The 13,360-nt window shown below is 45.9% G+C and overlaps 1 protein-coding gene across 4 annotated transcripts in view; it reads left to right on the top strand.

Annotated features, from left to right (window-relative positions):
* atg5 (ATG5 autophagy related 5 homolog (S. cerevisiae)) overlaps positions 1-13,360 on the top strand; it is a 330,107-nt gene that overhangs the window by 57,108 nt on the left and 259,639 nt on the right. For all 4 annotated transcript variants that reach the window (XM_072499913.1, XM_072499912.1, XM_072499914.1 and 1 more), the window contains exon 4: positions 1,778-1,856. In XM_072499913.1, coding sequence (XP_072356014.1) covers positions 1,778-1,856 — 79 coding nt within the window. The remainder of the gene's footprint in view (positions 1-1,777; positions 1,857-13,360) is intronic.

Genomic DNA, 13,360 nt, shown 5'->3' with positions numbered 1-13,360 from the left:
CTTCTTCAGTGGAAAGATGCGAGGCCCCCAAGCGTGGAATCCTGGATCAACGATATGGCGGTGTTTATTAAATTGGAGGGGGTTAAATTTGCCTTAAGGGAATCGGTGCAAGGGTTTTTCAGGCGGTGGCAACCGTTCTTGGACTTCCTGGCAGAATGGTAGACAATGGTCAGCAGCAGCAACCCGGGGGGGGGGGGGGGGGGGGGGGTTCTATTTTATTTTTGTTTGTTTGCACTGGGGTATCTGAGGGGGTGTATATATTTGCTATGTGTTAATTTGGGGTGTTAATTTATTATTTATGTATAGGGCGGAGGGGGGCACGGGGTTTTATTTTGTTTTGTATTTAATTCTATTGGGTTCCTTTTTCCTTTTGTTGATATTTTGTGAAAGCTTCAATATAAATTTTTTTTTTTAAAAAACAACAAGAGATGGAGGAACCCCTTCTGAACTGAGAGATGATGAGGCCCAGAATTTTGATAGATGAATGAGGACTAATTCTTATTGTGATTTATTTTAAGATAATTGCCAAAATTGGGTTTCAAGTATATCATATGTTTAAAATGTGATCAATGTCAGTCACAACAGGAAATCCAGGTGTGAATTTGCAAAAATAGAGATTATGGCATGCTTTTCAGGTTGGTAACCAAGAACAAGGAAGATTTTCTCACTGGGCACCACTTTGACCAAACAAATTTTCTTTAGCTTTGTTCAGTCTAACTCAAAAATAGAAATAGACCATTTATCCCTCAAGCTCGTATAGCTGCCCTTCAGTATGATCATGAATGTTCTGTGACTTAGCTCCACATACCGGCTCTGCCCCATATTCACTAATACTTTTGGCCAACACCAAATCTGTCAATCTCGCTTGTAAAATTAGCAACTGATCCAATACCATTTGACATTTGCAGAAGAGATCCAAGCTTTCTATCACCGTATTACCAAGCTTGGTGGCTCATAGTTAATATTGCTTTAATATCAGGGGCGGCAAGTGGCGCAGTGGTGCCTCAAGACGCCGAGGACACGGTTCGATCCCGGCCCCGGTTCACTGCCCGTGTGGAGTTTGCACATTCTCACTGTGTCTGTGTGGGTCTCACCCCCATAACTCAATGATGTGCAGGGTAGGTGGATTGTCTCTTAATTGGGAAAAAAATAAAAATATTGCTTTAATATTGCTGCGTAAAAGAGATATGCTGTCAGATTTTTTTCAGCAATACTCAAGTTCTCGGCTATTAAATGATTAATTGGTTGAAAAGTTGTTTGGTTCTAAAGGCAAATAAACAGTTTGCCCTTTGTTTCAGGCAAAAGTATGGCATTTTATATCAGACGTTGCAACATCCTTACACAATGTGTGTGATCACAGTGTAAATGGGAAGCTGATCAGTTTCTCGTATTAAAGGTTGATGACTATTAATGATTCATAAAACCATCTGGTGCTTGTACTAGAAATTAGTGTAAGAAGTCTTACAACACCAGGTTAAAGTCCAACAGGTTTGTTTCAAATCACTAGCTTTCGGAGCACTGCTCCTTCACCTGAGGAAGGAGCAATGCTCTGAAAGCTAGTGATTTGAAACAAACCTGTTGGACTTTAACCTGGTGTTGTAAGACTTCTTACTGTGCTCACCCCAGTCCAACGCTGGCATCTCCACATCATAAAAATTTATGTGGATAGTTCACTTACCTATTTAATCGAATAGGGTAACAAATATGTTTTTAATGAAACGGGGCCATGAGATAGATCTTTCAATTACCAATCTTGTTTCCTTTTGTTTTTCTTTAGGCATTATCCAATTGGTTTACTTTTTGACCTTCATGCATCAAACACTGCACTACCGTGGAATATTATTGTACATTTCAAGGTAATTTTGTACTTTAACTGCTGTAGAGGTTAAAATTGCTGTGTGATGGAAAGTCGGTGTTCTAATTCCTTGTTAACAAGGTCTCCATTCTTCCTTTCTGATGCAGCGAGGTTGTTTCCCCTTATTGGAGAGTCTAAGATCAGAGGGCATCATCTCAGACTAAGGGGTTGCCCATTTAAAGAGAGAGATGAGGAGGAATTTCTTCTCCCAGATGGTAGTGAATCTAAGGAATTCTTTAATGTGGAGGTTGGGTCATTAGGTATGCTCAAGGCTGCGATAGACAGATTTTTAATCAGGAAAGGAATCAAGCATTGTTGGGATAAGGCGGGAAAGTAGAGTTGAGGAATCTTATTTCAGATCAGTAATGATCTCATTGAATTGCGAAGCAGACTCAATGGGGCTCAATTGAAGTGCATGCTGGTTAACATGGATTGGATTCAAGAAGAAAGTGCAAAAGGACTCTTCCATCAATATCTCACTGCAGCAAATGGAATGCAAATTTTTAGCCAGAAAAGTGATTTTGGAAATTATTTCAAAAATTGACCTCTTGCTTACAAAGTTTTATAAATTTAGAGTACCCAATTAATTTTTTCCAATTAAGAGGCAATTTAGCGTGGCCAATCCACCTAGCCCGCACATCTTTGGGGGAAACACGCAAACACTGGGAGAAGGTGCAAACTGCACATGGACAGTGACCCAGGGGCGGGATCAATCCTGGGACCTCGGTGCCATGAGGCAGCAGGGCTAACCCACTGCGCCACCGTGCTGCCCTCGTGCATACAAATTTGCAGCAGCCTGAAAGTTTTCAGTTGAAAAAGTCAGCAATTTAAGAAAAACTGCCAAAAATTTACATCATTGACTTGAAATGAAATGTAAAGTGGCTCTTCTGTTTGGCTCACTAATCTGAACTTGTTTTCATATATTACATCTTGAAACAAAAAATTGTAGCCCAGTCAAATTTTATGCAAAAAAAGTCAAAAACAGGTGAACTGCAATATATGAATAAAATATTGGAAGGAAGTTTTTTTCTTTTAGATTAACAGCATTCAGAGCGACTTGGCAAATTGCATGGTTTGGTTGTGGGGAATGCCACCGACCATTCCACCATGAAGTCTTGTTGGTAAAAATTAATACAAAATGTGCCACAGCCTCCCTTTTTCCTGCCTCCAAGGGATTAAACCATTGTCAAATGGTTCACTAATGTCCTCAAGGGAAGGAAATCTACTGTCCTTTTCTGAACTGGCCTAAATGTGACTCCATATCCACAGCAATGTGGGCGACTTTTAAAATACCCTCTCTAATAGCTTAGCAAGTCACTCAGTTGGAGGGGAGTTGGGGATAGATAATAAATGCTGGCTTGGCCGTATACCATGAATTAATTTTTTAAAAGCTCCCTGTATTTGTACAATCCTTTCACCGTTCCCACTAAACTTTGCATCCTGAGTCAGTCTTTACACACATTCTTGTTCCTCCCTGCTAATGCTTTAGTTTTCTTGATTAATAAGGAACTGAAAAGTTATTGGAGGTAGGCAGGAATGTGGGGTTGAGGTTACAGTCCGATCAGTCATGATTTTATTGAATGGCGGAGCAGGCTCGAGGGGCCAAGCAGCCGCTAATTCCTATGCTTGTATGAAATAAAAACAATTACACTGGAAATAGTCAGCAGGTCTGGCCTACATGTGACTCCAGAACCACAGCAGTGTGGTTGACTCTTAAATATTCTCTAAAATGACCAAGCAAGCCACTCAGTTCAAGGGCAATTAGCTGGCCTAGCCAGCGGCACCTACATCCCATGAACGAATGAAAATAAATCTGTGGACAGGGAAAAACAGTTAACCTTTTGGGCAGGTATCCTTTTACTAGAGCTGGAAATGATTCTGATTGACTACATTCAGTCACCTTGGTCCAACACTGGAATGTGACTCCATATCCACAGCAATGTGGGTGACTTTTAAAATACCCTCTCATGCTAGCTTTTGACCTTTTCCACTTTCTTTCTTTGAGATTCTCTTTAAATCCCATCTCTTTCGGCCCAAGGTTTTGATCATACATGCTAATATTTCCTCCTCTGGCTCGGTGTTTATCAACCGTACATTTCTGTGAACTCTTGCAATGTTTTTTTAAATTTTCAAGAGCTGCATGTATTCAAATTACTGTTTCTAGATCTGTGATGGAATCATGACGGTTACGACCAAGCTGGGTCTAGCATTGCTGAGATGATTAATGGTAAAATTTGGCAGCTGGAGTAAAGGGAAATTTAATTAACTGGATTTTATTGAAGTAGCCTTTGGGAGCATAAATTTAATTATAGTGCTGTGTTGGGTACAGTGCAAAATGTTGTTTGCCAAATTGAATACAATTTTTGGTTTATGTGACACTGTTTCAATCTATGTGTTGCCACCAATTATGTTTAGACACAGTAATGCACAGGGCTGGAAAAGATCGTAATCATCCGTCTAACTGCTCCCAGTTTGTTGTAGTGTAACACACTAGGCAAATCAAATTAATTTCTAGTTAGATATAGTGCAATTTGTTGGTAAGTGTGGCATGAATATTCCTAAAGGCAGTAAAATAACATGTTCAATTCTGCTTGATAACTATCTTGCTACAAGTGAATTGCTCCATTTATAGCAACTGCAGACCATTAGTTGTGTTTAAAACTGTACAACCTTTGAATTGTGATAGAGATGGCAAAACTGTCATCGATGTGCATTTAAAATTTGTGAATTTTTGAAAGCATTTGGGATGGTTTTTGATCCATCTGACAGGAAATTTCTTGTCATATGCGGAACGGTTGAGGACTCTGGGTCTGTACTCATTGGTGTTTAGAAGGATATGGGGAGGATCTTATTGAAACTTACAGAATACTGCAAGACCTGTATAGAGTGGACATGGAGAGGATGTTTCCACTTGTAGGAGAAACTAGAACCAGAGGACACAATCTCAGACTAAAGGACGATCCTTTAAAACCGAGATGAGGAGGGATTTCTTCAGCCAGAGGGTGGTGAATCTGTGGAACTCTTTGCCAAATCACTGAGTGTCTTTAGACAGACAGATAAGTTCTTGATTAATAAGGGGATCAGGGGTTATGGGGAGAAGACAGGAGAATGGGGATGAGAAACATATCAGCCATAATTGAGTGATGGAGCAGACCTGATGGGCCGAATGGCCTAATTCTGCTCTTATATTTTATGGTCTTATTAAAGTGCAGTGCATGGCCTCTGTGGCTTTAATTTCCTGTCTGAAATCAAGTGATCCAAGCTTTACTTTAAATGTGGCCGAACCATTGCTTGTACAATTTCATCATTAATTTAATCTTGTAATCTGTTTATCTAACTTGTTTCTGATGTGCACTTTCAACGCTTCTCTAATACAAACAATAGCCATTTTCTCGAGCAGGTTTCTTGTCTTGTCAACCAAGTCCATGGCTTGTTCTCTTGTAATTTACACTGTTAAATCGGGTTTTCACAGATTTCTACATCAAGGTCTCTTTGGTTAGACAAAATTTGCAATGGCCACAGCAATGGGGTTTTGAACATCCGATTGTAAAACAAGTTACCAGAATTGGTGATAGATGGCTAAGACCCTAAACGATTAGAAAAGGGCAGAAGAGGAGGCTGTCGAGGAAGAAAAAAACTTGGAAAAATTATTGCATTACATTGTTGCGCAGTATGAGTGCCAAAATGCTCAATAAAAATGGGCATCAGCTATAATGATTAAACATTGCAAATTAAATGTTTTGTCATGTAAATACTGGTAATGTTCAGCAGGTCAAACAGGCAGCATAAGGCTTTTATGTTGCAGAAGGACACCACATGGCCCATTGAGACTTTACCAGCGGTCTTTGGAGCGTTCCAGCCAGTTCCACTCCACTGCTCGATTCCTGTGGCCCTGCAAGTCTATTTCCTTCAAGTATCCATCCAATTTTCTTTTGAAATCATTGATTGTTTCTACTTCCTCCACCCTTTTGAGCAGTGAGTTCCAGATCATTAACATTCACTTTGTTTCAACAAAAAAGGTTCTTTTTCACGTTCCCTCTGTGTCTCTTTTGCAAAACCTTAAACCTGTGTCCTATAGCCCTTGTGCTAACATCCAGTGGGAACATTTTTTTCTTGCCCTCCTTTTCCAAACCTGTCATAATCTCATTCACTTCTATCAAAACTCCCCTCCACCTCCTTTGCTCCAGGGAGAACAACACCAGATTTTCAAATCCAACCTCGTAACTAATTTCTCCCATTCCCAGAACCATTTTGGTAAATTTCCTCTGCGCCCTTTCAAATATCCTCACATCTTTTCTAAAGTGTGGTGACCAGAACTGGGTAGCTTGACCCCACCTAATATCTGTGACATAGGCTCAAAGCTGGTTTTTCAAATCTGATTATCATGAAACACTGTGACGTTTGGTTATGTTTGAGGTGATCTATAAGTGTAAGTTTTAAATTGCACAGAAACCCCTAACTATAGTATTCAGTTGAATATTGTGTATGAGATTGGAAGCTGCAGTGTAATTTTTGAGAAGTACAAGTAGATAAAGGTTTTCTTTTAGAAAATAAGCCAATATTGGATTTTGTAAGTGGGGCAAGAGCAAGGAAGTAATGATAAAATTTGTATAAGGCAGTGATTGGACTGGAGTTAGTACTTTGTGAATATTTTTTAAAAATAGATTTAGAGTACCCAATTATTATTTTTTTTTAAAAGGGGCAATTTAGCGTGGCCAATCCACCTAACCTGCACATCTGTGGGTTGTGGGGTGAAACCCACGCAGACATGGGGAGAATGTGAAAACTCCACATTTTTCACATGTGGAAAGTTATGGCTTTCACTCCAGGACCTGCGGGTCCCCGATGCCTCCCCACCCTCACAGAATACTCCAGGTGTGGTCCCACCAAGGCCCTTCAGTAAGAAATCTTTGCTCCTGCACTCTAGTGATCTTGCAGTGAAGGCCACCGCACCATTTGGCTTCCTAACTGCTTGCTGTTCCTGCTTACTTGCATTTGGTGACTGGTGTACCAGGAAAAAGTCATCAGAGGTCTACTGAACCTCGTGGCTGTCTTCGCTGTTGACATTTGTGATTCTAATTGTCCAAAGTAAAACTTTGTTGCACACCTTGCCCTCCCATATTTAAAACTGTTGCGTTGTTTACAACATGACACTCGGGCCATTTTTGAAAGGACTGTCAGCCATTTGGTGTTTGTTGATCTTACAATCCCTGTTCTCGTTATTTGATTTAATCATGCATCAGTTGGTTTTGTGTTGGAAACGTTTAACCAAATGAACACTATCCTTCAGCTGAGCAATAGGGAGCTGATATCGAGCTGCACAATGCTAGTGCATTAGCTACAATAAGTTGAGTATGCGAGTTTATTAGGAGACCATTTCTGCTCTTGATCTTTACTACCTCGTGAGGTAGAAACTAGATTCATTCTGACAATATTGCCTTTGAATCACATGGTGCCTTCACGCAATCCAGGAAAATGTGGTATTTTCATGGAGTGTTGGCATAATTAGGTGGAACTAGCCACTATTTCCAGCACATTGGGCTCAAGTCCCCACTTTTGCAATATTCACTAATAGCTGCCATGGCTTGGTTCAAAGTATCCTTTATCTTTGTGAAGTCATAGTCCCTTGAAGCCTGACGGAGCTACTTCCTCTGCACACTTGGATAGCATGGTGATTGTTGGAACATTTGTAAGCATGTTAATAGGTGTTAGAATTGGGTCTGTTCTTCTGGGTTCGCCATGCCCTCAATTTATTTTGTAGTGTCATCTGGAAATGTCTGTATCAAACATTATCTACCTCCTACTGAGGCAGTATCTTCATTGGTGGCTAGTGTTTCAGATGGTATCACATTAAGGCAGCCCCTGTTCGCCACATTTTCTTTATAGGTGGTAAGAGCAAGACACAATCGTAAGTGCTCTTATGGTTTGAAGCCTACATCGTGACCCTTCAGACCCTGCTCTACAATGGCTATAATTCTTTACAGAATTAAGTACACCTGATGTTTGTAACAGTGGAACTTGGCTCTCAGGGGTGTGATCAGTCTGTAACCATACCACTTACACTTGCCTGATTTTAAGGAGCCCCTCCTTGTTGATGTTTGTAATGTATCAGAAAATACAACCCTGCTGGTGGAACATCATGTAATCCAGTGTTTTTCAAACTTTTTTTCCGTGGACCCATGCCGGTCAACCTTCGTGACCCGCGCCAGCCGACTTTCGTGACCCACGCCGGCCGACCTTCGTGCCCCGGGCCGGCCGACCTTCGTGCCCCGGGCCGGCCGACCTTCGTGCCCCGGGCCGGCCGACCTTCGTGCCCCGGGCCGGCCGACCTTCGTGCCCCGGGCCGGCCGACCTTCGTGCCCCTGGCCGGCCGACCTTCGTGCCCCGGGCCGGCCGACCTTCGTGCCCCGGGCCGGCCGACCTTCGTGCCCCGGGCCGGCCGACCTTCGTGCCCCGGGCCGGCCGACCTTCGTGCCCCGGGCTGGCCGACCTTCGTGCCCCGGGCCGGCCGACCTTCGCGCCCCGGGCCGGCCGACCTTCGCGCCCCGGGCCGGCCGACCTTCGCGCCCCGGGCCGGCCGACCTTCGCGCCCCGGGCCGGCCGACCTTCGCGCCCCGGGCCGGCCGACCTTCGCGCCCCGGGCCGGCCGACCTTCGCGCCCCGGGCCGGCCGACCTTCGCGCCCCGGGCCGGCCGACCTTCGCGCCCCGGGCCGGCCGACCTTCGCGCCCCGGGCCGGCCGACCTTCGCGCCCCGGGCCGGCCGACCTTCGCGCCCCGGGCCGGCCGACCTTCGCGCCCCGGGCCGGCCGACCTTCGCGCCCCGGGCCGGCCGACCTTCGCGCCCCGGGCCGGCCGACCTTCGCGCCCCGGGCCGGCCGACCTTCGCGCCCCGGGCCGGCCGACCTTCGCGCCCCGGGCCGGCCGACCTTCGCGCCCCGGGCCGGCCGACCTTCGCGCCCCGGGCCGGCCGACCTTCGCGCCCCGGGCCGGCCGACCTTCGCGCCCCGGGCCGGCCGACCTTCGCGCCCCGGGCCGGCCGACCTTCGCGCCCCGGGCCGGCCGACCTTCGCGCCCCGGGCCGGCCGACCTTCGCGCCCCGGGCCGGCCGACCTTCGCGCCCCGGGCCGGCCGACCTTCGTGCCCCGGGCCGGCCGACCTTCGTGCCCCGGGCCGGCCGACCTTCGTGCCCCGGGCCGGCCGACCTTCGTGCCCCGGGCCGGCCGACCTTCGTGCCCCGGGCCGGCCGACCTTCGTGCCCCGGGCCGGCCGACCTTCGTGCCCCGGGCCGGCCGACCTTCGTGCCCCGGGCCGGCCGACCTTCGTGCCCCGGGCCGGCCGACCTTCGTGCCCCGGGCCGGCCGACCTTCGTGCCCCGGGCCGGCCGACCTTCGTGCCCCGGGCCGGCCGACCTTCGTGCCCCGGGCCGGCCGACCTTCGTGCCCCGGGCCGGCCGACCTTCGTGCCCCGGGCCGGCCGACCTTGGCGCCCCGGGCCGGCCGACCTTCGTGACATTCGTGAACCACCATTTTCTCTTACATTGAATGCAAGAGGAGAACCTGCTTGGTCCTCACGATCACACTTCAATCAGGTTCACAGGAGGAGAGGGCTATGCATATATCAGTTGCAGAATTCAGCCGATTCCTTTGTGCCATCTTCATCTTTGTGATGACGGAAAATCAAACCTCGCACATGGTCATTATGTAGGACAAAAGCAACACAATGCTTGTTTTACTCAGCTCCGGATACTCCTAGGACACACTGCTCCAGAATGCTGACAGTTTCATTGACTTGTGTCGTGTTTCTAATGTGCTGTCAAAGCTGATGTGCAGAAGTTCAGTCAGCTTCATTTGGAGTCAGGCTTGCTAGTCCATTTACAGTTTCCTTACTAATGCTGTTTTCTTCGATATATCGTAGCAGTGTGGGGAACATGTAGTAATTCTGGCTTTGCACTTGCCATTGCCAAACTTTCAATGAGTTTTGGAAAGCTGCGATTCCTTCACAGTGCCGAAAGCAATCATCATCCTTCCCTTGCAATTTGAGGTTCAGTTCATTTAGAATTGAAAAGATGATAGTTACCATCCAAGTTTCATCAGCAGGCAAATCAGCCAGAGAGGACAATTTCTCGAGGAGGAACGCGTGGATTTCGTACCTTAGCTCGTAAACTCTGAGTCGCTCCCCTGTTGACTGATCATTATAGTAACTCTTCAGGTGGATGAAGTCCACCGTCATTGGGATTGACTGATCACTGTTTCGATTCAATGCTTTAATGTAGTCTAAAAGGTCAGCAAAAAACATATACCCACCCTTCAGTACACAGAGGGCGACGATGTGATGATTCCCCATGGCTTTCATTATATTCCTTGCCAAACGTTCAGTTCTGTCCATGATTAAACAGTGAAGAATATATACTCTCTCCAGATCGTTTGAGTAATGCGTTAGGGGTGCAAAACAGACCAAGGTCATAGACTTGTTCATCATCGGTGATCACCACGCAGTCAGCCGACGGCTGACCCCGCCTTGACCCCGGTTCAGGTCCCAACACTCGCGTGCCGCATGTGCACTGATGAACGGGCACGCATGCGCAGTGCTCCCACATTTTTGTTAACTGGTCACTGTCGCCATTTTTAAAGCCGCTAGCAGCCAGAATTGTTAAAAGCCGGCTGTTGCGCGTGAATTCCCATGATCGGGAACGCCGTGGTGGTTGGCTCCGCGACCCTCACGACACCCACCCGCGTGTCGCGACCCACACTTTGAAAATGCCTGCCGTAACCTCTCGTGATATTGTCAGGAAGAATTTTACAATTTGTACCGACTTTTAAGAAGATTAGAAAAACAAGAGTTTGATGCAACACTAGATGACGCCCTTTGTGTTAGGCTGGTATATGGACTCTGCAATGAACCTGGTCAGAGGAAACTGCTGATTGCAAGCGATTTAATTCTCAAAGTTGCTGCCGAAGTTGCCACATCAATGGAGCGAGCAACAAAAGAGGCTTCACTGATGGGGGCTGGAGTGAAGATTCACAAAATGGAGACCATCAGAAACAAGGAGGCAAGGGGACAACCATGTCACCCATGTTTGGCACTCAGCGAGGAAATGCTGAAAAATATATTTTCTTTTCTTTTCATGTACTTGATGATCTGTTGAGTTGCATGCAGAAAAATACTTTTCACTGTACCTTGGTACATGTGACAACAAACAAAATCAAATCAAATAAACAAAATCAAATCAAAAAGGGCCATATTGCTAATGCATGTTGGGCTCAGAATTTCACCAATACCAAAGGTCTTTAAAAAATAATTTAATTGAAATTTTAACATTTATATCAAAAATTTGCAACACAACACGATATCATGCACGTCAAAAATTACAAGCAACAACACTAACATGAACCCTAAAAGCAGAAATATAACCCAAACAACAACAAGCAATCAGTCCTCCCTCTTCCCCACGGATAGTGATGACCAGCTGTTTAAAGTGCAAAATAAATGACCGCCATCTACAATAGAACCAATCGATTGACCCCCTCATCGCAAACTTAACCTCCTTGAGGTACAGGAATTCTATTAAATCACCCAGCCATGCTGTGGCACTGTGTGGCGCCACCTACATCCAGTTGAACAATATCCGTCTCCAGGCCAGCAATGATGCGAATGCCAACGCATCTTCCCCCACTCACCACCTCAACGCTGGGTGATCTGACTGCCCAAATACAGCAACTATCGGACAGGGTATTAAATCAACCTCCAGGATTGCCAATGTGGTGCTGAAAAAGCACCCAAAAAACCCACCAGCTTGGGACAGGGCCAGAACATGTACGCCTGGTGAGTAAGCCCTCCTGAGTACCGCTCACACTTATCCTCGACCTCCTCAAAAAATCAACTCATCCTGACCCTGGTGAGGTGTGTCCTAAACACCACCTTGAGTTGTATCAAACTTGTGCAGGATGATGTAGCATTCACCCTAAGGAGAGACTCGTTCCATATCTCCTCCTCCAGAATGGGTCCCAGCCCCTCCTTCACTTCCATCAAAACCTGCTCTTCCCCCACGATTCGCCCAGGCGTGCTGCCCTCCACCGACCCCGCACTTGAGAGTATCCTTTTTAATAGGGTAGACGGTGGCGCCACCAGAAATGTCCGCCAGACAAAGTCCCGCACCTGAAAATACTAGAACATACCGGACCCCCCAAGCCCAGCTCTCTCCTTCAACTCGTGAACTGCCCCTCCAGGAACAAATCTTTCATCTTCACCAGCCCTTTGCCTCCCCCCCCCCCCCCCCCGACCGTACCATCCGATTTCACTGGCTCAAACAAATGGTTACTACAGATGGGGACCAATACCAAAGATGTGCAAGAAAAAAAGAATACATTCAAGCAGACTGGTTGGGTCTATAAGCCAGAAGACGAAGTTCAAGACAACTCAGGAGATGATGTACTGGAACACCTTCAGGAGCTGAAACTCGGTGTCTTATTGGTCCGGGGCAATCAACAACATTTCTGGGTATTCCCAAACTTGATGGAAACCAAATCAAAATGGAAGTGGATATGGGTGTAGCTGTATCATTAATACCTGAGACGGTTTATTTATTTAAAAAAAAAAAAAAAAAAAATTTAGAGTACCCAATTTTTTTACAATTGAGGGGTAATTTAGCATGCCCAATCCACCAACCCTGCGTATCTTTGGATTGTGGGGACGAAACTCACGCAAACACGGGGAGAATGTGCAAACTCCATATGGACAGTGACCCAGAGCCAGGATCGGACCTGGATCTCAGTGCCGTGAGGCAGCAGTGCTTCCCATTGAGCCACTGTGCTGCCCACTGAGCCACCGTGCTGCCCCTGAGACAATTTTTAATCATAAGTTGAAGCATCTGCCTTTAAAACCATCAAATGTTATCCTAAGGGTGTATAAGGAACAGGTTGTACCATTAAAAAGATACATTATGGTAAAAGTAGAAGTAAATGGACAAATGAAGTAGCCTCTTCATGTTGGCCATGTAAATGTTCCTGCTTTAGTTGGTGGAGCATTGCTTGAAAAAATTAAACTCCGCTGGGGAGTAGTAGATCCAAAGAATGACGGACAACAATTTTGGTGAAGTATGAGAAGGTGTTAAAAGATTCACTGGGCTCAATGACTGGAGTTCAAGTGCAACAAAAAAATGAAGCCAAACAGTACACCAAAATGTCTCCCAGCTGGAACCGTACCATACGCCAAAAATATAAGAACTAGAAAGGCGACTCCAAATGGGTTTCATTGCACCAGTTGCTGCAAGTGACAATACCAATAGTTCCTGTATTGAAACATGATGGCTCAGTGAAAATATGTGGAGGCTTTAAAACAACTATCTGTATTGTGTGTTGATCACAATCCCCTACTGTTTATTGAAGACTTATTTGCTGGACTTTCTGGAGGATTGAAATTCACCAAAATTGATCTATCACAGGCGTATTTACAAATGAATGTGGCTTCAAAATCACACTGCTCGCTATTGTGATGCACAAAGGTCT

The sequence above is a fragment of the Scyliorhinus torazame genome, chromosome 4 (assembly GCF_047496885.1).
Source record: "Scyliorhinus torazame isolate Kashiwa2021f chromosome 4, sScyTor2.1, whole genome shotgun sequence".
NCBI classification, from domain to species: Eukaryota; Metazoa; Chordata; class Chondrichthyes; order Carcharhiniformes; family Scyliorhinidae; genus Scyliorhinus; species Scyliorhinus torazame.
This window is presented reverse-complemented; position numbering and strand designations above follow the sequence as displayed.